General features: G+C 34.0%; 1 protein-coding gene across 4 annotated transcripts in view; it reads right to left on the bottom strand.

The window, feature by feature from the left end:
• LOC117692972 (sal-like protein 1) overlaps positions 1–5,341 on the bottom strand; it is a 41,848-nt gene extending 36,507 nt beyond the window's left edge. The window contains exons 1-2 of one of the 4 annotated variants that reach the window (XM_066079341.1): positions 5,289–5,341; positions 2,379–2,417 (exon numbers count right to left, since the gene is read on the bottom strand). In XM_066079341.1, the coding sequence (XP_065935413.1) occupies position 2,379 (1 nt within the window). In that variant the 5' untranslated portion in view covers positions 2,380–2,417; positions 5,289–5,341. Of the gene's footprint in view, positions 1–2,378; positions 2,418–2,710; positions 3,013–5,288 lie in introns of those variants that run through there. The other 3 variants (XM_034482687.2, XM_066079339.1, XM_066079340.1) reach the window with 3 other exon arrangements.
• Between the last annotated feature and the right edge of the window lie 19,230 nt (positions 5,342–24,571).

Genomic DNA, 24,571 nt, shown 5'->3' on the forward strand with positions numbered 1-24,571 from the left:
CATTTAACAGCTTAATAAAGGGACAAAACTGTTGCAAGTCACTGGCACATCAAGATGGAATTTTTTTTTTTTAAATATAAGGAAACAAATTGCCCTGAAAAGTTCCTCAAATTTTGTTATTCTTTTCCCTCTTACTCCCTGAAAAAAACTATATTTTTTTATGCTGGTGAAAATATTCTCAGTTTTAAACAATTATTTTCATGGTTTTTTTTTCTGAAATAACAAACATATTTCTGTATTAATCAATGTGAAAGCTCTGACGAAGAAATTGAAGAAATCAGAGATTCTTTCTCCCTATATTTATTTTCTTTTTGGCAGTCATAACATTTATTTGTTCTATCTTGTAAACTCTGAAGCCTTCAGCTCGCTTTCTTTTAAAATTTTCGGCTGTTAAACGCCTGTCAAAGCCTTCGGAGTTTGACAGGAAAGGCAGCTGCACAGAATTTTTTTTGGAGGGGATAGGGCAGTTATGTCATAGATATTGTCTTATTGGGTCCTATTCATCTTGCTTGCATTTCATTTCACAAATCAATGCCTACAAAAATTTCAGTCGTCCACAAGCTAAGAGATAATGGATCAGGACCTCTGAATTCATCAAACACATTGAACTTTAAATAACAACAAAAATAAGTTGCATCTTGCATCATTAAAACTAAAACAAAAATCCAGACCGCAAACAAACAAACAAAATAAATTTGTTATTTCACACCCAATATCAATTAAACAATTGTCAATATTTTTTTTTTAAAGTTAAACAAAAACAACTTGAATTTTTTTTAAATTTTTCAATTCTACCTTAAAACAAGACACAGCATTATTATTTTTTTTATTTCAAGTTTTATTTAGTAAATTTTTTTTTAAATTGTGGCATTCTGATAGTATTTTTATAGGGATTTTAAAAAATAAATAAAACTTGGCCAATCAGATAAAGATTTGACAGGAATTTGACACAATGGAAGAGGTAGACAAACAAATTATATGATGTGTCTAAAATAATCAGTGACAAGAATTTCAAAGAGAAAGTCTTACTGTCCAAACCTACCCCTAGGGCAGAGTGGAGAGTTACTTGGGTGTCCAGGACTGATAAGGTGGCAAATAACATGTGTGTAAAGCAATTTACAACCAATATAATTACACCAACATAATTATATACTCGCACAAAACAATTTTTCTCCCAGGCATTTTCTCACATATTTTCATAAATGAATAAAGCTGGGAAAACTGCATGAGAGGGATTCTTCAACTAAACAAATTTTGACACAAGTGTGAGATACATGGGAAGGGTGACAATTTTTCCCCATAAGGGACAGGCCAAGAGAAAAAAAAATATCACAACTTTATATTTTAATTTGATATTTATCCATATAGCAACCAAGTTTGTGAGGTTTCCAGCCAAATTCGACAATCGCCAGCCTGTTCTTTAATCCTTAGGCTTACTACGTCTTATCAATTTACGTTTTCTCAACTATCTTGAAATTTTCAATAGAATAGATAGCCATTGATACCAAGTCGGGATTTTAAAGTATGATTTATAATAATCTTTTGTTTGATTTGTAAATGTCAGTAAGACTTTCTACCCCGTGTACAACATGCTTTACTCGATTTCAAGAACCCTTGTAATATTGGCACAATTCTTCAAAATTGATATTATATTTTAAAATATCCCCGTTTATCAGTTTCAAGCACGTATACAGAATTTAGGAATTCTTTCTACCGCAAATAAACGATAAGAAATGGACGACTTTTTCATCAAATACAAGGACCCTTAGAGGATCAAGACTTAATCTACTATTAATTTTTCCAATAAATACATTGAAACACCTTTATGCTCGCTATTGATTTGCTTGTTTAAACTTCAAAGCAGGTGTAAGCAAAAGGTAAAATCACCATTAATTCTAGATATTAAAGAATATTAATTCAAAATTTCAATATGTTTATCAACTTTGAGTTCTTCTCTTCCTTTTAATAAAAATTTTACAAATTTTATTTCAGTTTTTAAAGTTCAATCAATAATTTATCTGTCAATTTGTTAAGATGTGTCTACTCAGAACTTTTTTTTAAAACATTTAAAAGCATTAGATTAAGTAGTTTAAATAATCCTTATTTGCAGAGCATCTCAGATTTTATGATTTAACATTACATAGTTTATATATTGAATAAATACTTTAAATTTTAACATTAATGAGAAATATATTAAACAAGCAAGCTTTTTCTCATACAGGATATTGAGGGTATAATAAGACTTTTATTTTTACCTCGAAATAAGAAATTGGATCTTGATTAATAAATAAAAAAGAAGATATATTATTAGAAGCTAATATTAATTATATTATTGGATTAATACGCCAAAATGTGCACCAGTAAAATTTCTTACCTACTTGAAATATACGTCAGTGGATTTTCGCGGATTTTTTCGACTGTGGAGAAACAACATGTTTTTTTAGAGCGTGAATTCATACACCCCAAAAAATCCTATCCAATACACTACAGAGGTCTTGTTAAATGTCCAACTGATGCTACTGGATATTCTACACAACCAATTTACAGCGAAAAGTCTCACGGACTATTCAACGTGTAAAAGGTAAACAAATCGCACATGGCCGGCCGGAATGGATACTATTTGCACTCCGCAGAAAAATCGTGCGAATACTCTTGAGTACACCTGTGACTGCAACTTTTAAAAGTCCGTGAACAAAAAGAATTCACTTACCATTCTGTAAAATGCATGCTAGTTCGTCTTCCGTTCCTATATGCCTAGGTTTCGGTTGCTTTCGACGCGACATCGTGTATCTCAAAATGAAATAAGTTTAACACTGTTGCAAATTCTGAATATCTTAACGCGCATGTCAGAAATATGATTATTGTTATGCGCTCAGATTATTATAATCAAATAGCGAGGCTCAAATCTGATTGGTTTTCAACGGTTGTGATCCCGTATGCCAATTATCTAGCTAGGCTATCGTAGTGACGCGTTAGTGAAAGATGGCTTACACAGCGGTGAGAATTTAAATGTAAGGAGGGTCTTAGCAAACAGACCGATTGGCTTTTATATTTCATAATTTTATCTTCGTCGTCTATAGGTATTTTTATTAAAATAGGCGTGTTATGCATACATAATGAGCTTCAATCCCCGGTTTGACGTTTTACTCTAATCGAAAGGTAATGAAAACACAGGCGGTTTGGACAAGAAAGGAAAGCGAGATCTATTTTCTTTTTTGATTAAATTATCTGTACGGTAACAATAAAAATCCTTTCGTGGGCGCATTATTTCTTTAATATTTTGTTCAAACATTACGACGATTTGCGTGACTAGTGAATATTTGTCAATTTTTTTGTTAATCTTGAGTAAAAATATCTGACATAATGTTACTCATAAATTCGAGAAAAATAAACATAGATGGATAATTATATAACTTCTGTTGACCATATACATGTTCAAATCGACGATGGGTGGGAATTATTTTATGTGTTGTGCAATCAAATACTTCTGGATGCTTGGACGATTTCATTCGTTAGAAAACAACTCAAAGGGAAAAAATAGAAATAATATCTTTGTTTATTTTGTCATGAAATTGTAATAAAATGAGCCATCATTTTTCACTTGCATTGTACACATGCGCCCCATTCATCATTTTTTGCAAAATAAACACTAATTAGGAAACGTCATATCTCCCTTAATTGCTGTATATTCCTCATTACAGTTCAAAAACCTATCGTGCAATAGAGATCAAACAAATAAATTGTTTATGATTTGAGCGTCTTATTTTTATTTTTATGCAATGCAATTATAATTAACATGTTTACTCGTATGAATGTTTCAGTATGGATTTGCCTTTAATGAATGACTAAGGTTAATACACTTTGTCTGACATAAGATTCATCTCTCTCTCTCTCTCTCAGTTTTTTTTAAAATAGTTTGAAATACATGTAGTATTTGTTGTTGATGTTTCATGATTCCACATTAAGTCTTTTTAAAAAAATTAAGAAAGATACAAAACCATCTCAAAAAACGACTTTTAACTCTCTCTCTCTCTCTCTCTCTCTCTCTCTCTCTCTCTCTCTCTCTCTCTCTCTCTCTCTCAAAACTTGCCAATGCATGTAATGTTGTATCGCTTCAACGCAATGAGATATCTTACAATATTGACTCAAAAGAATTCAATACAACGCTATCGATTTATTGGAAATAATTTAAACAAATATTTACACTGCGTTCAATGGTAGAGTTTTTGTGATTAGGTCGGCTTGCAAATTGGATTTATTCGGTTACAAAGAATTAAAGTTAATTATGTAATGGTTATTTAATGCTTTTTTAGTCGTGTTCTCTGGGCATGTCTAGAAGCATGCCTTGGGATTGTTTTCTTGTTTTATTATTTCTTAGACTTTTTTCTTTTGTTAAATAATAAAAAAGCACTTATCTAAGGATAACGGTAAAGGAATTTAACAGTGTTTCGATTGTTTTGAATACCGGTATGTAAAATATATCTGTATTTTAACACGAGTCCGACAACTGAAGGAATTGTATTCATTTCTCAGCTTTTTTATAACGGTTATAAATCGAGTGTCATTTACTGTGAATGGAATATTCTATCTTATTAAATTTCAAATTAATTTTGACATTTTATTAAATACATCAAGCATTGAATGGAAACAAAGAAAAAAACTTGAACTACAACTGTACACATTTTTAAAAAGAACGTTTTGATTTAATATCAAAGTAATAAATGTATACATTGGCAGATAATTGTTGTTGTTTTAAGATTATTTTTTTTTAATTATTAAAAAAAGGAAAAGTTCTAAAATCTCATCGACAAGAATTTTATGATATGTAATCAAGGTATAAATATAATCTTATATACATATATAGTAAGGTTCATTTTAATCTGTTATAAAGATTTTTTCTCAACATCCTTAATAGAATTTTAAAGCAACATTTCGATGAATGACTTGGCGAACATATTATGCAAAGAAAAAAAACTTACATCTTTTATTATACTTAATTTGTAAAGATTAACATTAAAACTGTTTCCGATTACCGAATGTAATTCTATTAAAGTTAAAACGAAAATGAGGTTTTTAGATAACAAAGATGTACTATTTTAAAATCCTAAGCCCGCTTTTCAAAGCGATAGAATCAACGCTTTCCCTCGCCAGTCAGAAGATGTAATTCAAGATTGATAAAATCTAATTTACATAATTAGGACCGCCCTCTTCTCTCTCCATTACAAAGCCGGCCTACATTGTTATGAGTATTAATATCAGAAGAAAAAAAAGGATATTTCATCACATACCTTTCAGATCAATATTTCGACTGTCTGGTCTTCCTCTGTATACTGTGACTGTAAAAAGCTCCCATCAACTATAGGAAAACATCGGACAGACACTGCGTTATGTAAAATGTATCACTTTGTTTGAAGTCCCAGTTCGTTTCATGAGCTGTTCCTGACTCTAGCGAAACGATTCTACAGTCGGCTTTTTAATACGTAACTGTACAAGTACCATTTCGCATGCATTACATGTATTTTAGCACTGAATACCTAAATGTCATAATGTTCACAGCAGTGCAATTCAGGATAGTTCACAGAAAAACAAACTGTAATGAAAAATTCTGTCTGTCCCATTTCATCCACGAATCAAGCTACTGTTGTTGGGAATGCACGTGTAATGTCTTCTTTTTTTTTTGGCCATTGATTTCTTTTGTTTTCATTGTATGGTATTAAAACTTTGCGAGTCTTTCATGATTCTGGCGGAGGGAGTATTTAATGAGATACACGCCATTCGGACATTGTATTTTCCTTTAATTTTCTTCATCCATTAATCTGCAAGATTTTCATATATTTTTTTCTCCATAAGCTGATAAAATATTGAGATGTTGTCAAGTATATCAAAAAGTAATCCAAATATATGCAAATACTAAAATTACATTTACATTCAATACAGTTTTATTTTAAGAGAGAGAGAGAGAGAGAGAGAGAGAGAGAGAGAGAGAGAGATTATATCACAGCTGACTGAATGTACATCGAATAGACGAGGATTTTGCATCTAAAATCACTGATTACGATTAAATATCTTGTTGTCCATTTATACAGTTGCTTTCAAACGATTGTTCCAATATAGATACATGTATGATCATATCTTATGATACTCAATTCACTATTAAAGTTCATGTATTTTTAATTTTGTACGTTTTTTTTTATTTGCACATGCTGCAATTATGATATCTTGTATATAATAAAAAACTGTAATACACAAAAACTGCCCAATTTATCTAAACTGTAGATGGAATAGCGGTGTATTTGGAGTACAACACATATGCAGGAAATGTTGGAGATAATTGACATAGGATGAATTTCAAATGCACGTTGCATATCACTACGGATAAATTACCGGAAATAGCAATTTCATCCAAGGTATCAATTCTCAATCACGAATAAGTTCTGTGTCAATTGTGCTAAATCGGCTCAGATATGGAAATCTACAGCAGAGCATGTTAATTAACCGATGGAGAATTCTTTTATTATATTAAATGTGAATGTATACAACTTATTCATTTTATTTTTTTTAAAACATTTTTTATATATAGACGAACATTAACAGAGACGCACATTGTCGAGTAACTGAGAAATTCAGACACTTGGGGGTCTGCGATTTGCACTATAAATGTAAAGAGCACGTTACGATTTCCCGCAATCAGTGGTACTTACAGATCACATGTATTCCCCGATGCCTGCTTGGAAAACATAAAGAAAGGAATTAATGAAAAATCAGCGAAAGCAAATCACATAATTTTTGATATCGGCGGAAGTTTGGACAGGGAAAATTTTATTATAAAAAATTTATTCCAGGATTGGTTCAAGCAATTTTCAATTTACAATTTTAAGATCACCAGTGGAATAATTGAACGATTTCCATCAGTTCGAAAACTGTCCAGAAAAATGAAAGTATACATGTTAGAAAGCATTCAGCCATATTCCCGCAGGAACTCAGTTCCAAAAAGTCAAAGATGTTGGAAAAAGATACTCATCCTAACTGACAAAATCGTTTTGTTATAACTCTTTATTTCTGTTCTTTTAAAAAATCAATAGCCAATTTTTATTTAATTTTTATTTTTATACCAATGATTTTTTAACTTCAATTTTCACATGTATTTTTCTTGCGTCACGTAAGTGCATAGGCGTCGGAACCGGGGGGGCTAGGGGGGGCTTAGCCCCCCCACTTTTTTTGCTAAGTTATACCTAACCATTACAAACATAGCATAATAGAGGGTTCAGCCCCCCCACTTTTTGTCGTAGGAAAGATTATTGTTCCTAAATTTACCTTGAAAGATTGAGAAGTTAGATTCAGAAGCATACAACCCCCCCCCCCCCCCCCCCCACGGATTAGGAATTTCATGATTTTGGAAAAAAAATTTTGGTAAGTAATTTTTTTTTTTGGAAGTATAGGTATACTTCCCCCCCCCCCCCCCCCCCCCCCACGGATTAGGATTTCCATGGATTTTGGAATTACTTTTTTCTCAATATTTCTGAGGATTAGTCTAGCCCCCCCACTTTCAATTTGCTTCCGACGCCTATGAAGTGTATGTCTATATATATACACACATATATATATATATATATATATATATATATATATATATATATATATATATATATATATATATATATATATATATATATATATATATTTATACGCACACACACACACACACACACACACACACACACATACGCGTAATGTGGTTTTCCAGTGTCAGTATTGATTCTGATGTTTATTTCCAGAGTAACATACGCAGATATGCATTCTTCCCTGATGTGCAACAGTATTGATAAAAATAATAACCGATAAATTTAACTATGGGGTGGAAGGCACGGAGATGGAGTGGATGGGGTGTTATCCTGAAAAAAAAAATTCAAAAAATTTCTAAATCCCACAAAATTCAATAATTATTTTTGTTGACCACTTTTATGCAGTTAGTCAATTTCCCATGGAAAAATCACGAGAGGAAGCTTCTATGATATCCAGCCCCCCAAACAAATAATTTTTTTTTATATGTTCATTGACAACTGTCATTGGAGTTGAATAGAATACCTTGTACTCATTGAAACGAGACCTTAGCAAAATGGCCATGTACTTAATCAGGATACGTCAAGATATTGACACCTATCTTGTTTTACAGGCATAAACAACAAGAAAAAATTAATCAAAGCTATGTAATGTCCAATTCTTCCAATCTAGAATAACAAATTTGCCCAGAAATGACGCGATATATCACTATAGTGAATTGCCGCCAATGAATCAAGCCTTACAAAATGGATGTCAGAACAATTATTGTAAGCGATCACCTTTGTAATCGAAGTTTACTCAATGCACCTAATTCAATTTTTTTTCTCCTAACAAATTATTTCTTCTGATCTAATATAAAGGAATTCCGGCCTTTTTGCCTCGGGTACTTTATATTTGTTGCGCGCTGCACATGTTGCATAGTTAGCGGTTAGCAATATTTTCTTTTCATCTTTAATTCAAAGAACAATGTCAAAATATTTTTTTGAGAACATATTTATCTTTGTTAAAAGACACAGAATCATCAAAGAAATGCTTTTTAAAATTGAACCTTAAACCCATTGTAGTAATAAAGTACAATATAAAAAAAAAACCAAGACGTGACCTTTCTATTGCTGATAATGTATCGTATGTTTAAACACTTTAATGACCACTTACAAAAATGAGAATCATAATCTCGCGGAACGAAAAACCTCACAACCACACAATTACGAGATGGGTGGTCAGTTTCCCCATTAAATGTTCACACATCGAGTTTCCCTGTACAGGTATAGAGAAACACTTCTCTCAATGTAAATACTTTATTTGTCTCATGACAAAGCTTTTGTAAATTTATTCTGTACAAAATATCATTTTATATGTATAAAACCCATTTTGCGGGCATTCCATGCACTTTGGGGGGATTTTGAGGATGACACTTTTGATAATACCCGCCCCGTGGAGCGAATAAACATGTTCAATTATAAATATTATTTACACAAATTATGGGAGCGATTGTAATATGAACTAAGGGTCTTGGAATAGGATTTCTCTATATAAATTATGAACTGACACAAGCCTGCATATTAAAGTTGTTTTGTGTTTTAAGTGGCATCCGACATATTTTCTGAAAGAAGATGAGAATATTTGTGTTGCTTTATGATTTTTTCTCGCGACATGACACATAGCAAGGCACGATATGATACGTTCATTTTCTGCTCGAGCTTTGAACAAACAAGAGTTTACTCTCAAAAGAAACAGTTGACAAGTTTAAAATAAATTAAGATCATTCTCATATATTTGTTTTTCACAATTGCTTGCACAGATCTTCATTAATATAACTTTGTTGTGAGAGCCCCTCATCCAAATCTTCATTACCCATGGAATAGACATTTTAATAAGAATTTGTGGTCAATTTCACTCCATCGTGTTCTACCAATTTGACACGATAAGAAAGGTGTCTCATATTCTTCTCAATATTACTCTCCAAGTTTATTTGGATATAATAAATGGAACATTATCGAGAGAAGAATATTAGTTTTATAAAGTAACAGCTGAAACATTTGAGTGATAATCTTCTATACACAAAAGGGTTGTTCACCTACGAGCAATGTTCATAGTCCTGTGTTTAATAAATTTGGATGTGTAAACAATTTTCAAATGAAATTTTACCATCTTTTGCCGTTAGTATTCATTAAATCTTTTTAACATGTTTAGATTGAAGAGCACAAAGATATTTTAATTTGCCCCTCCAGTTACAAAAGAGCTCTTATCCACATAAACTGGTTCACTCACCTTTCTGACATTTATGTATTTTTGTCATTTCACTGTATCTAAAACATGTAAAGGTGGGAAAATTTTCGCTGACGATATTTTGCTCGACCTGTGTGTGTCATACTTAAGAAGAAGCTTGGATCACCATAACGTTATTAAATAGAAGAATTATTACCTATGTTTTTTTGTCTCTATGTCACACCTGACTGGCCATGGGCGCTACATCTTCTTTCACCCTTAATTCGTCTCTTGCTGCGCCAACTCATAAATAGATTGTCACTTTTAAGACCAGGACAAATTATTTTATGCAACATTTATTATAGGAGATACAAAGGTCGCACTAAAATGAAGTGACATGCAGCGCTTCAAAGTGAGCCCACTACAGCGAACTCGCCGAGCCCCGGACCGCCGCTCTTTGTAGTCACGGCGCGGATTATAATTTGTCGAAGAAAAAGAGTCTAAATACAGATTAACACCTGTATTTAATGCATGCTTATCAAGTGTAGACATTCGTACAATGATTTTCACAAAAATGTCCGCTTATGTTCATGCATAAATTTTGATTCCCTGTATGCATGCATAATCTTGATGTAAATGTATACAAGTAGGTATATACAACTACATCTATATACGGGGCACACCGCTGTGGACCACCGAGTCTGTATTGTGATAAATAGATAAATATGAACAGGGAAAGGTGTTAAAGAAAATTGTAGTCTCAGGTGTGGTATTCTCTAAAAACAACTTGGTTCTGCTGGTGGCAATTTTAATTTGGGATCAAAATACCAAAAAGATATATGTATATATATGCCTAGTATACTATAACAAGGTCAGTTTGTCAACATTGTCCTCTGTCAGAAGGCTAGGTACAAGTATAACCCAGTCGCACCGCATGTTGCTTCATCGCATTGTGGAGCATGCAGTGGGAAAGGCTATATAGATATTTCACTTCCGCCTTAGAGCCGCGGCGGACTGCGCACATCCTTGCGTCGCGGGTATGTTCAAACTCCCCATTAGCACGATTAGAATTAGCGGTTGTACATGCAGAATATTAGAATAAGCTAAGACCCATAGCTAATTGGCAATAACATCAACTACCTGGTTTGTATACTAAATTAAATGCTTTCTACAAAACTATATCTACCTGTGGTTGGAATGACTTTTAAACACCTACTTGAGTGCCTTATCGATCTATGATAACTGCTTAAACATTTTGTTATCTTTTCCTTCTAACTTTTTTTTTTTAACATCTCTTCAAGTGTCTTTCACTCTGCCCTTGACGTCTGACATCGGATGTCGGCCAGGGAATTCAACTTTAGACCATTTATACAAGAGTCGATGTCGTGCTAATACATACATCAAGTTTTGATGAACCACGCCTGTGTCGTATAAGTATACATGTCCAAAATTTAAAAATTTACTTAATCCACACTGTAAGAGGTTCTGTATAGGGGTAGTTATCCGTGCACAATGTTAGCTGCTTCCTAGAGTTAGTTATTCATATAGTGCTAAGAACTTTGTTAGGGTTAGTTATCCACAGTATTGAAATATTCTTAGATGTACATGTATATACGTACGATGTTAACTGTGGACAGTTTCCCAAGATAAGTTATCCTCTGTAAGCATGGTATGTCGAATTATACAAGTAAATATGTATGCATTGGGTTGTTAGATGACCTTTATACATATATTAACGGTTATAGTTAACTATGCGTTAGTTACCCTGAATAGAAGGGCTATCAGTTTGTTGTTTGGGCTTGTTTGTCCAGACTTGATTTATTTTGATCAGGATAGCAAATCTCCTCTGCTTCCTGGGTATTTCACTACCAGATACTGGTATTTCCGAAAATTCAGTCGTTTAGGCTTCAGACAGATAGTACGGTCTTATATATTCCGGTTCATAGTTTGATATTTACCGTTATATTAGCAATATTTATATACCATGGCATTGATAATGAGGAACCCTCTTCAGAATCTAGCTTACAGGTTGACCATGTCTTCTGATAATAGACACAAGCCCCCATATATCCTCACAACCACCGATATCCTAGGTCTATGGAGAGTGCCGGAGAGGACATTGCAATTATGTTCAAACCACTGTGTGATTCTGGCACTTCGCGATCCTGTGATGTAACCGGTATTAAATATGCTTGCATAAATATGACACCGTATGTCAAATCTTTAAGTATACACAATCATGATAATTTCCCCTTTCAATATCATATCATCCATCCCAAGCAATACCGAACGCAGGTGGTCTCTTTCCAATGTTTAAACATGGCGGAACTGTTAAATTCGTGCTCTTTCACACGAGTGAGTTTTATGAATGTAGTCACTTTTCATACACTCCATGAAAATAAAAAGAAGTTTGCTTCGACAAATATCGAGGTTCTGTGAAATATTTCTTGGCAGGATATCATGTATCCATAAGAGATTGTCATTTCATAACTGTGATCGACGGGGCACCGTGATACGGGCTGATCCGGAGTCCATGGGGGTGGGACAGGTGAAATGAACGAAAAGATTATGTTTTCAAATTATATTGAAAACCAATTTACCTAGTAATTTAACAACCTATAATTAGAAGGGCAGATTTAAAAGCTTTTTATTCAAGTATCTAGTCTAACAATGCATTAAAAAAAGATCAAGTCTTGCGACTCATATCTGATTAAGGTGATAGTAAATATTTATTTCTATGAACTATAATAAAGGGTATCAAAACAAAGAGGGTGGGTCATCATAAAATATATAGGTATTTACACAAATATAAGTTACCAAATGTTTCAGACAGACAGTGTACGAGATACCTGATAATTTCTGGGTGACTAATTGTTGATATACATGTACATACATTGGCATCGGTCGCAAACATCAAGGATGAACAATAAACCATACCAAACTATGTAACCTATAAAATATTATTTCAGAAGAAACATTTTTGAATAATTGATCAACCTTTCTACATCTTAAAGCATTTCGTGTCTTGGAACTCGTTGCAGACTGTTCGTGCTAGAGTCTTATAACGTATATAATTTTTTTTCTTTTCTGCCAGGTCAGTCAAAGGGTTTCCGTTTTCCAGGGAGCGGCCGATTCTAGGCTTCACACGAAAAGAAATGTGCACAAATTATAACTACATAAATAAAAGCTCTTTATCGTGGTTTTTTCAAAGCACTTGATAGCAAATGATTCTAAATTTCTATTTCAAAATCTAATTTTTCAGGCTATTTATTTGCGATTGACAGAAGATATTAGAATAGCGATAAAATCCATACACTTCTTATCGAATTTTTGCTTTTGATTTATTTATGAAAATGAACCAGTGACTGTCGTCTGCGATACGCCATTTAAAGGTTTTCTCTACACACATAAAGAAATGCCGATTAAATAAGTTGAAGAAATATATTTATTATGGAGAAGTAAATTCAGAGCCGGGAACGGGTCATTAGCACGATCGTTCTGTGTTTGTTTTTTCTTGATATTACTTCATTCAAACAAAACCTTACCATTTTGGAGGGGGCATAGATTTTATTTCATAAAGTTTACTTTGACGATATCAAGTGTTGACCGGCAACCGTAGGGATAACGGAGCTCAAATCGCACACAGAGGAACCGCGCAGATCAGAGCAAGTCAAAGAACATTCGATAACCTTGTGTTGGAATCGACATATTTACCAAAAAATCTTTTCTTCCCATTTTAGAGCTTTACCTTTTGAGAGGATCAGTATGGTTAAATCGGATACAAGAGATCTCATGGGACTAGTTTTCTGCCATACCTTAAACAAAAAAAATTAACAACACCATTGCAAATCATACAAGATATATTAAGTTTAGTGGTTAGAAAACAGTGTGTCCTTAAAGATAACATATGCACAATAGTGAGTGTATAAAATAGACATCATATATCTTAAATAACTAAGCAATAAAATCGTCCATGTTTAGTGCTCAATGGCGGGTCAAAGTCAGTTTATCTTCAGTATAACTTCAAGTTACATAGGCGTCGGGACCGGAGGGGGGGGGGGTAGGGTTTAGCCCCCCCCCCCCCATGCACTCTTTTTTGCAAAGTTATACTTAATCATAAACAAATCTTTTTTTTATTTGCTTGTCAAGATTTCTGATAAGTCTACCCCCTTTCAATTTGCTTCCGACTCCACTGAGTTATTTGCTTCAGATTTAGTATTAGTTTTGCATTGCCATAATCAATCCACTGTCGATCTGTCTGTTATTTTCTACACACGGGTCCGTTTCTTCAACAGTACTGTGTTAGTAGTTATGGTCCATGTATTTGGCTTACCAGGCGGTAATCTATGTAAAATGCAACATAGAACTCCTACGCTACTTAAGATGTGTAAATGGACCAAATATTGTTCATATATATGACTATGGCAAAAGTCATTCGAGGGTTTAAAGAATGTCAAAAGTCAGCAATGGTCGTATGGGGTTTTGATCTTGAGAGACCAATATAATTTCACCAACATGTCTTTTCATTCTAAAATAAAGAGTATATACGCATGTAGATTGAATTCTCGCTAGAAAATTCCTTTAGGCTGAGACAAGTTGAGGAAATTTTAGCTTAAACTGTATAAAAATCTTGACTAGTAAAGCTAACAGCCATATTAGTATTCACAAAATGCCTTAATTTTGCCGAAAAATGGGTTCTAAACAAGTCAATTAAGTTTTCTGTCAACTTCAGATTCACTGCGTTGTAACTCTAAATTAAGTCAGGTTTAAACTCGTTGTTTGATTATTATTTTTACAATGTAGATTTTAAAAAATGTTCACTTTGGATAAAGAAACGTTAAGATTTACGTAAAGTACTCGGGGAAAAGGTCCCCAAATCGGTCATCAAACATTCGTGCAACTTTCTCCGCATAATTGCTTATACATTCATAAATAGAAAGTGGCAATTGTTTTGATTACAGCATCGATTTTATGCCACAAATACCTTCAGTTTTGTGAAGGCATGTGTACTTTGGGTACAGAACGAGAGAGGCAAGGTGTTCGTAACACCTCTAGACTGGCCGTCCAGTATCTGTACGGTATCAGTCTGGCACCGACCAATCAGATTTGGAGATTCTGGCTATCCATCTCCCACCCGCCGACTATAGATAACAACAAATAAGGTGATTATCCGCCAAATCGTACAATATGATAAGGTCATCAATAATGCAAGAAATCTGTGTCTTCTGTTTTATTAACTGTCGGCTGCAAATATTCGTAGACATTCATAACCTTTGGCCAAAAGTACAACCGTACTTCACGGGGCTTTCACATGCAATGTTTTCTTATCGCAATTATGGGCGGGCAGTTCGGGGTGTTTTTTTTGGGCGTCTATTAGTTTATTACAAATCTATCAAGTTCTTTATAACAACTAATATACTTGTCCGGTACATATCAATAATTTAACTACCGGCTTACAGGGGCTTATATTGTCAATCTGTTTACATCTGTTATCTATATAATTTTCATACTTCTCCGATGTTTCTAAGTCACGGAATGATCTATGCTGTGTAATCCTGATCTATTGACAGCACACTATTATTTTATCGCCTATTCATTTAAAGGCAGTCATAGTCCGTTCGTTCAAAAGCCCGGCAATATTCGCCTAATATAAAAGTAAACAAACTTGTCATCTCTTGCATAAAGGCATGACATCACGGTCTCATTAACATAAATTATAAGTGAACCCGCCCTCCAAATAATCACACCTGATCATAATATCTCATGCACTGTTGTTATTTACCGTACACCTGGTCTTAGTTAAGCATATTAATTAAAGTGGGCAAAATTAAGTACATGTAAAATACCAATAATTAAATAGGTTAGCCGGTGAAGGGTACATGTACATGCATTCACTTGAACTCGCTTTCAGCTTTATTTGAGATACCAGAGATATGCACAATTTCAGGCAACCATTGCTTATATATATCTTGTTCATAACTAAACATTATTGCGCTAAAGCACTGTATTTGCAATGATGGCATATGCATGTACTATGTAAATGCCTAATGCCTGGGTATGCAAGTAGCCTCTACCGTCACCAAAATTTTCAAATCAATCGACTCATTCCTCAACTTAAAAAAAAAAAAAGTGCACAAATCTGGGGTCAATAGTATTATACTCATACTTTAGGTTGAGTATTGGCTTGAGGAAAGTTGGTGACGGCGGGGCCAGAGCTTGAGCATCTATTGCCGTTTTTCTCCAAAGTACAACTGTATTCTAATCGAACACGATATTCTAAGGGCATATTAGAGCGTCATTCCATATTAGAGCGTCATACGATATGCGTTACTTCGCTACAACGCAACTTTTCGATCTTAGATTTGCTGATAACTTTCTATGCATATGAATCTGTTTAAAAACCCTTCAATGTAAATTTTATGATTATGTTTTCAATGATTGGTTTTTCTACTGATTATAAATTTTGTTTCCTGCAATAAATGATTGATCTCTTAAACTTCCATTGATTCAGGAACATATGAAACATGGATGGACTAAGACAATGCAGGTAAAGTGTCTTGTCTGAGGACAGAGCACAGGACATCATGTGACCACAGACGGACTCGAACCAGCAACCTTTGGGGTACTGGCCAAGCACCAATTAAATGTACCAATGAGCCATGTGCTACGCATAATTTTATATAAATAGATTGTCCATTCTTATCTTATAAAATTGGGAAAAAGAAACAGGTAAGAAATTAAATATGCGCGTGTTCGATCGATTCCTTTATATTGATCCTTGGTTTTTATGTCTTTGACCGCGCATGGATATGTCAACTGTTCAACCATTTTCAATCAGTGTGAATAAGGGTCATAAATGTTGCGACACACGATAAAATATTAGTCTTTTAAAGGTCTTTTTCGCCTAAAGAGGCGATCGCAGTACATCAGCCATCTAAATGGCGACTCGCACGAAAGGTAACCCGAGCGCAGTCTGATATATAGATAAGTTTTGTTAGAGACAGTTGTTATACAAGTGTGCCATTTAACAATAAAGATGATCTGATAATCGGGTGAATCCTTTAGGTCACCCAATATTCTCTTTGTTACTTTTGTTGCTGGAATATTGTTTTAATTTCGATTTGACACGAGTTCTTGTAGAAATAATGGGTTCGGAAAATCTGCAGGTGCTAAACAAAAGAATCGTTATAAAAAAAAAAGAATACAATAGAGAATATTCTTAATGAGAAATTCCTATATTTCGATCTGAGAAATGATATGTATTTATGTTGTGAATAATAAAGAAGAAGGGAAGATGACACCGGGGCATGACTCATATCTATCCAGCATTCTGATGCGCGTTCAAAGATGCATCAAGATCGCTATCAGGCGGATAGACGAACGAACGTTTAGAGAGGCAAACACAATGAAATTGATTCGCATTTTTAATAATACCGTTATGATTGGTCGTAAATGGACTGGATATTTGCCCTCACATTAAATAATTTTGTTTTTTGTTTGTTTTCCGGAGTGATCGAACGACACGAATCTCGCCTTGATTACAAAATAAATTACTTTCCGGAGCAATTTTTGTCGCGATACTTATCAGTCGTTGAATTTTTAATGATATTAATCTACATTTTATATTATTTTTTTTGCCCGATGTGCATCAGATAAAATCGGTCGGTTAATAGCATCAGAAGGATATTTTTATTTTTTACTGTTATTGTTACAAAAATGCAATCTTTACATTAACAAAAAATCAATATATAATGCCGCTGATAGCTTTGAAAATCCTCGGTCGAGACAAATGCAATGTCTTCCATTGAATAAATACCTGTTACTAATGTTATTTTTCAAAGGAAATAAAATATCGCGACCCAATAAGAAACAACCAACGTTTAGTTCTTGTTTCGTGTTCCAACAAGGAATAATACAAACATGCAAGCATCTATTATGTCTTGATTTTCTTTCTAAGATATTTTAATTATCATCCTTCAAAGGATTCGAAAAGATTTGATTTAAAGTCTTTTACCGTGAGGGACATTTAAAAAAAAAAAAAGAAGAAGAAAAAAAAAAGACGACGAAGTATTTGAAAATGATGGAGTATGGGAACTATAAAACCGTATAGGAATTGAAAAATATCAAAAAGGGATTAATTTATGTATCTTTGTAGAAATTATATACCCTTAACAGTTTGTTTATTGCTTCTTGGACGACCCGCTAACCCAGGTATGGCGTATAATCGAAATATTTAAGCGATTACAAATTTGTATTAGATTACCATTTTCGTGTGTTATTCATATCTTGGAGGGATAATTGGCTCCTCTCTTTATGCTTGTACACCTGTGTCTCATAAACACACGCTGACGACCTACGCTTACAATGGGATTCTCCTCACATAATACTTAAAAGTGCTAATGCTTTATTTTTCTAATATTTCTCTGATATTTCAACTATGCCTATATTACTTGGCTATATATGTAAACATACAAGGCGAAACTAAAAAAAAAATACACATTTTTACAGCGAAATTTCTATCCTCAACTACTTTCCTTTACAGAAAATTTAATGCAAACGGTTTTTTATTGATGGGAAGGTACCGCTAGTTCTTGGTTGGTTGGTTGGTCTGTCTGTGGATGTCTTCCTTTATATATAAATACCTGGTGATCAGACCTATCACCATTGCACCCTTGTATGCATACATATTCTGAGGGAGAACTCGATTCGCTCGTGAGTGTAACACTCAGAAAACCGCGATTTGTAACAGATAGACATTTGATGTTACAGACAGACTTGGCTTTTTTGTGTCTTAGCATTTTGGCAACTTTATATCCCCTAACCCCCTAGTTACAACCGAATCTCCCCCAAAAGGTCATCAGCTCTCTATGATCAAGTCACGCTCGAATGAATTTTTTGACTCATCAGTTGAAAAAAAAAATTTCGTAAAAAGTGTCATGCAATGTTTTCCGGATTTTTAATAGTTGATTACTCAAAACGGAAAAATTACATATTCACAAACGAACTTGATCAAAGGCAAAAGGAACGAATGAACCGACGTTATGCAATGGTGCAAATTAATAACATCTTTTGGTATAAAACATGAATTGTTCAATATCGGATTTAACTTTCAAAGGATCAAGAAAAACGGATTTGTAATAATTTGATTTTATTGCTTAATCAAGTTTTACATGATCAGGTTTCCCTTTTTTTACGCGCTTTTTTCTAAAGGTCGTTTTTTCCTATCAGTTTCTGTCTTTCAAGGTTCAAAGATACCGGTGCAAACCCCCTCATTGTGTCGCGCGACCCTATTAGGGCGGTCAGATCGAGTGGATCGGTCAGTTTATTAATGCAGGGAGCTCGCGTGGAGCGCCTCTCTCTTTTGGAATTTTTAAAGCCCACTTCCTATTGAAAATTCCATGAAGGAGGAAAAAAAAAATTGGAATCTTTTATAATTAGTAAGCGTCCCGTGATTTAAAACATAGAATTCAAGTGCCATAGCAATAAATTCAGGCCTTAACAGAGGTGTGGGGATTAATATGAATATTGAGGGTTGACAATTTAATTTTGTTTTAGGGCGACCACCAACAAGCTATCTATGTTTTCAAAGGGAACTCTTCATTGCCCACATATAAATATGCAATTAAGGTAATGAAAACATAAAATTCAAATTTAGATGTTTAAATCAAATCCGTACTATAATTAAGGTCTCAATGCGTCGTGAGAGAGTTGTTTAGAAGTATGGGGCCCTCCAAATCTTAAGCAAAATGACACAGGGTTCGCCTCTAATCTCCTAATTAAACTTATTTATAGAATTAAAACGTTGTCAATCTTTCGCTATGCTAGCAAACATCCTTTTGACCAGCAACGATATATGACTGGTTTATCCCGGCCGTATATAACCAGAACAATGGCCGATACCTGTTTTGGGGGATTTTACAAATATTTGGATTAAAGAAATAAAGCAAAGTTATATTTGCGCTAGCACGAAATAAACTGTTCCAAAAATATTAACTTTACTTGTCATTGCCTACTGGATTATATTGTTAATAACGGACAATTTATTATGTCTGTTATCTCCCCTTTCCTATCAGTATATGTATGAAGAATGTCACTAGCTATTCAAAGACAAGCATGCGGCCTTAAATACCAAAAGAAGAGAGAGAGGAAGAGTTATTAGATCTCTTGACACGAGGCCTCATTGTGGAGAGCTCATGAAATAACGCATTTTGGGGCAAGATCGATAGAAACGATAAAGCGATATTCGGGATTTCATTTTGCACTCATCAGCTACTAAACATTAAAACATCAAGATTTCATAAATCTGACTCACTAGCGCGCTTGTAATTGCAAGTTCTATTGCCACCCATATTACCCCTGGACCACTGCTCCTTCCTGTCAATGAGAAGATGGACAAGTAATCGCTTGATTCCTGCCATCGTAAGGATGAAATATCGCCCGAAGACCATCACTTTATTGCTCAAATCATATAGCATCTTAAATGAAGACTTTCTGGAGAAAAAAAAAACCTTGTTTATAAGCAAACATAAAACGAGAAATTAACTGGGCATTCGTGATTCTTAATACAATATCCTGCTTCAGGCAATATGAAGCAAAGACCTTTTTGAGATTGGTAATCTTCGGTCTGGTTGCTTGTACAGGAAGCTTTTGCAAAATGTATTGTAAGGAAAAAAATACCAGAAAGTCCAGAAAAGTGGTTTTATGGCATAGTTTTACTACAACAGCCAATTAGGTAAATTGTGAGAAAGATTGCGTTCGTTTTACCACAAAACCAGCAGTAAATGTGGTTGACACTCTAGCAAAGATGCTTTGTAGAATTAGTTTGTGATATCTTGTATGTTTTTAAGGCAACAACCTGTTGAGAAAAGTAATTACATGTAGTTGATTTAAATTTATCAATATCTTCAAACTTATAGATTTATATATAACCTGACACCCCCCCCCCCCAAAACAAAAACCCCTTAACTGTATTTTATACTATTTCTAGAAGTTCAACTGTTTTATATTTGGTGATATGGTCGATAGGTAGGTGCAAAATTTGTAATATGACACTGAGTGTCATTTGTAATTGTTGTATTTGAACATATCCAGTTGGTAAAAGGTGCAACGATAATATGCTTAATGACCGTTTGACCACAACCCTGCAAGTCCCGGTATGCCAGCAATGATCCATATTAGTTGCAAATGGTCAGACAGATGAACGGACTAACAAAAAAAACGGCCCGTTCTGTATTTTTATTTGAGTTTCCAACATGGAAAAGCAAATGGGACCAAAACTATTACCTATAGATTTTTCAGAGTTGAACGTGATAAAAATCATTCCATGATGCACCCCCCCCCCCCTCTAAAAAAATAAAAAAAATCCACAACAAAAGAAAATTAACTTCTCTCAATTTCAAGCAAAAATATCACAGAGGAAACTGTAAAGCACCTGTTATGTTTCAAAAGCTTAATTATTGGACGTGTTTGCAAATCTTTTCAAATCCATCTTCTCCCAATGCATGATATTTCATTAATTTCAACTACAACAAAGTACCATGTGCTTTCATCATAACAACCGAGAAATGCTATTGTGAACAGAAATATGGAAATAAGCATGCAAATGATTTCTTCTTAAGATTTGGCTAAATCCCGGCTTTACGGAGGGATTTGATTGAGAGAAAAAATTGTCTTCTTTTGATAGTAGAAAAATAATATTGATGACTTGTAGCATGTGTAGAATCAATTTCAAATTCTTAAAAGATATTAAATTTGCAACACTACTGTATAATCTAACTCCATCGCCTTGATGTCTAAGGAAATTGTTACCAATTGTTATAAATTATTCTTCAGATCATAATCAAGACTTTTATACGAGTTTTTGTATCAAATTGATTACCCACGCGCGTCTCTCTGAAAGCCAGGAGAAGGGTCTCCAAGAGAAATAAATTTCTTCACGCCTTGCTGCGTCCACTAATTTCTCTGGACATCCCTTTGTGAGCTGGATTTTGATATTCATAGAAATGTTGAAGATGTGCTTGATTACATTATGTCTGCATTCGTTAGGTCTTACATGGCCTCCGTATCAGAGGTCCCGACCCATGGATTAACCCATAATTAATTCAAAAATCGTTCGCATTTGATCAAATCGGCTTGATCCACGTCTGCTGTCGAAAAAACTCCCGGAGAAATTAAAGCGCCACTTTACGCAATAATCCTCGACAAGTTCATGGCCTTTCACAAATTTCGTAATATTTCAATTAAGTTTTGTAGTGTTATGCGACTTAAAACATTCTGGAATATTAAGTTAGTTATTTCATTTTAGATTGGGTTGAACGGGAGGATAGAGGGAGAGAAAGTTATTAAGACAAAATAACGAATTCTGAAATGTAATTATATCCCCAACGACTGCACTCCTCCGATCATCAGAATCCAGAGCCAGCGCTCATATTTTCGCGTATTTCTGGCTAATTCAATATTTCTGCAATTCACTCTTTGCGAAGCATTCATGGTCATTTATATTTAATGCCACACAGAGTTACATGTCTTTGTCATTGTAAAATAATGAAGGTTTTTTAAAATTTATGCCAGAATTGATAAGAGTTTTATTGCTCCGTATTCGAAGGCTTTCTGTCAGCCAATGCATATGATGAAGAAATTATGAGGAACACATCTATATTTTCTCTCTTATTCTCTCTTTGTGTCTCCATCACTTCTATGACTGTCTTTTTCTCTCCCCTTTCTCTCTTTCTTTTTTCTTTCTTTCTCTCTTTCTCCCCCCAACAAATAAAAATCGATAACAAAAACATGTTTCTCATACGGTACAAACAGAGTCCAACTTTCATCAGTAGTGATTAACCCGTGCAAAGACACTAATACCAATTTCAATATGTAAATAAGTGAAATGTATTGTTTCTCCCCTTGGCCGATCTAATTTCGAGTAGGAGGGGAGGGGGCATAAAATGATATACATATACATTGTACATACCGCCAAGAAAATCAGAAAATAGATTGCAGACAATTACAAATGAATTCGAAGCACGGCGAGTTAAACTTTGAATTAAGAGCGCTTGATTTGCAGTCATAATGACATCTGAACTTGAAATTGTACGATCTGAATTATTTCAGCTCAACCTAATCACCAAATTCATCAGTATAGCTCCAGCCTTGATTATATCTCATCTTCTTTGTTTCCAAGTCTCTGAAATCTCTAGCAATTATACACAGAAAATAGAGAAAAGTAGACGGAACATCAGGAATGAAATTGGATTTTTTTTTATTTTTTGGGGTGAAATAATTTAATTTCAAATTGTTTATCTCACATGTTGTACAACTGTTTAAATAGTATCTTATTGATTAATGCTGAGAGAGAGAGAGAACAAATATAAATTTAATTTTCAACGGCAGGAATCCACAAGTTAGGTTTCGAGAAATCTTTCATGATGACTTCTGTTTTAATTTCAGTTTTTTTTTGGAATGTTTTGTCTATGAATTTAGCTTGTAATTAAGTTTAACATCAATAAAATTTTTCGAGAAAGATTAAATGACCGCAAAATTTAATTCCAAAATATAAACAAATCTAATTGAAAAAAAATTAAAACTATGACGTTGTTTTTGTCAATAAAACATGACGAGAAAAAAAAACCAATGAGTTTTAAGGCGTTGAATATAATGACTGGTTCTCTTAACATTTCCCTTCGATTTGATGTCGTGCAAATTGGTTTCCCCAAAAATGTCGGGGAGAAGCTATGAGGGTGAAGTTGTTCATTACAGAAAAGACAAAAGGAATCTAATTTTTGTCATTCATCTTCCGTACTGTTCCGATTAATAGTTAATGAGCCACAACAAGATGTAAGTATTTCCATACTTTTCAACCATTCCACCTTTTGTCATGATGGACGACCAAATGACACCTGTGAACATTTTCAAGGAAGGATGCGGACCGACCGGAATGAAAAATGAAATGAATGAATGAATGAATAAGAGAAAGAGAAAGAGAGACGTACCGGTAATTGGAAAAAATTGATGATGTAAAATATTCAGTCTTGTTTCATTTGATAAGGTGTTGATTTACATGATTTCTTAATTAAGTATATTCTTAATTTTTGAAAAAAAAATTCATAAAATTTTTTGGTGTTGCTTTTTGCCATCTTTAATATCAACAGATTTTTTTTACAAAACTCAATTTGGTGCAGACAATTGAACTGTGGTAGAGTGCCATTTTTCTAGTGTAGAGTCGGAATATATACACACGTCTGCATGTGTTTCTTTTTATTCTTGACGTATTGCTTATAAAATTCTTTACTTATCTCAACCTTACATCTGGTCGGGGCTGAAATTTGCTATTCTTTTTCTCCGTGTCCATAAGAATATTTCTGTCCCATCATTTTTTGAAAACATGATAGTTTTATCAGTTTCCCCGTGAGTGGCGGGGGAAGGGTTATCATGGCGCCGCCATGCCACATCTGTAGGATGATGAAGATGATACATATAAATGTAAGATTAATTGATGCAAGTGCCTGTGTGTTTCCAAAGTACTCATGTAGAATGTCCGTCGCACATGCGCAGTGACACAATGTACTGCGCATGTGAAAAAAATCTATGTTTGACGTTGTGCCATAAAATTAGTCATTAATAAAGGGGAAAGATATTTAATTTGATGAAACTCTTTGAAAGTACAACAATGACGAAAATAATCGAGGGTATTATCAAAAAAAACTTTTGACACCCTCTTCCCAACGCCAACAGCGCGGGAATTTTAATTTTTTTTTAAAATTTGAATGTAAATTATCCTAAACCTATAGATGGGGAGACACCTTCATAA

This window comes from Magallana gigas, chromosome 3, assembly GCF_963853765.1.
Source record: "Magallana gigas chromosome 3, xbMagGiga1.1, whole genome shotgun sequence".
Taxonomy (NCBI): domain Eukaryota; kingdom Metazoa; phylum Mollusca; class Bivalvia; order Ostreida; family Ostreidae; genus Magallana; species Magallana gigas.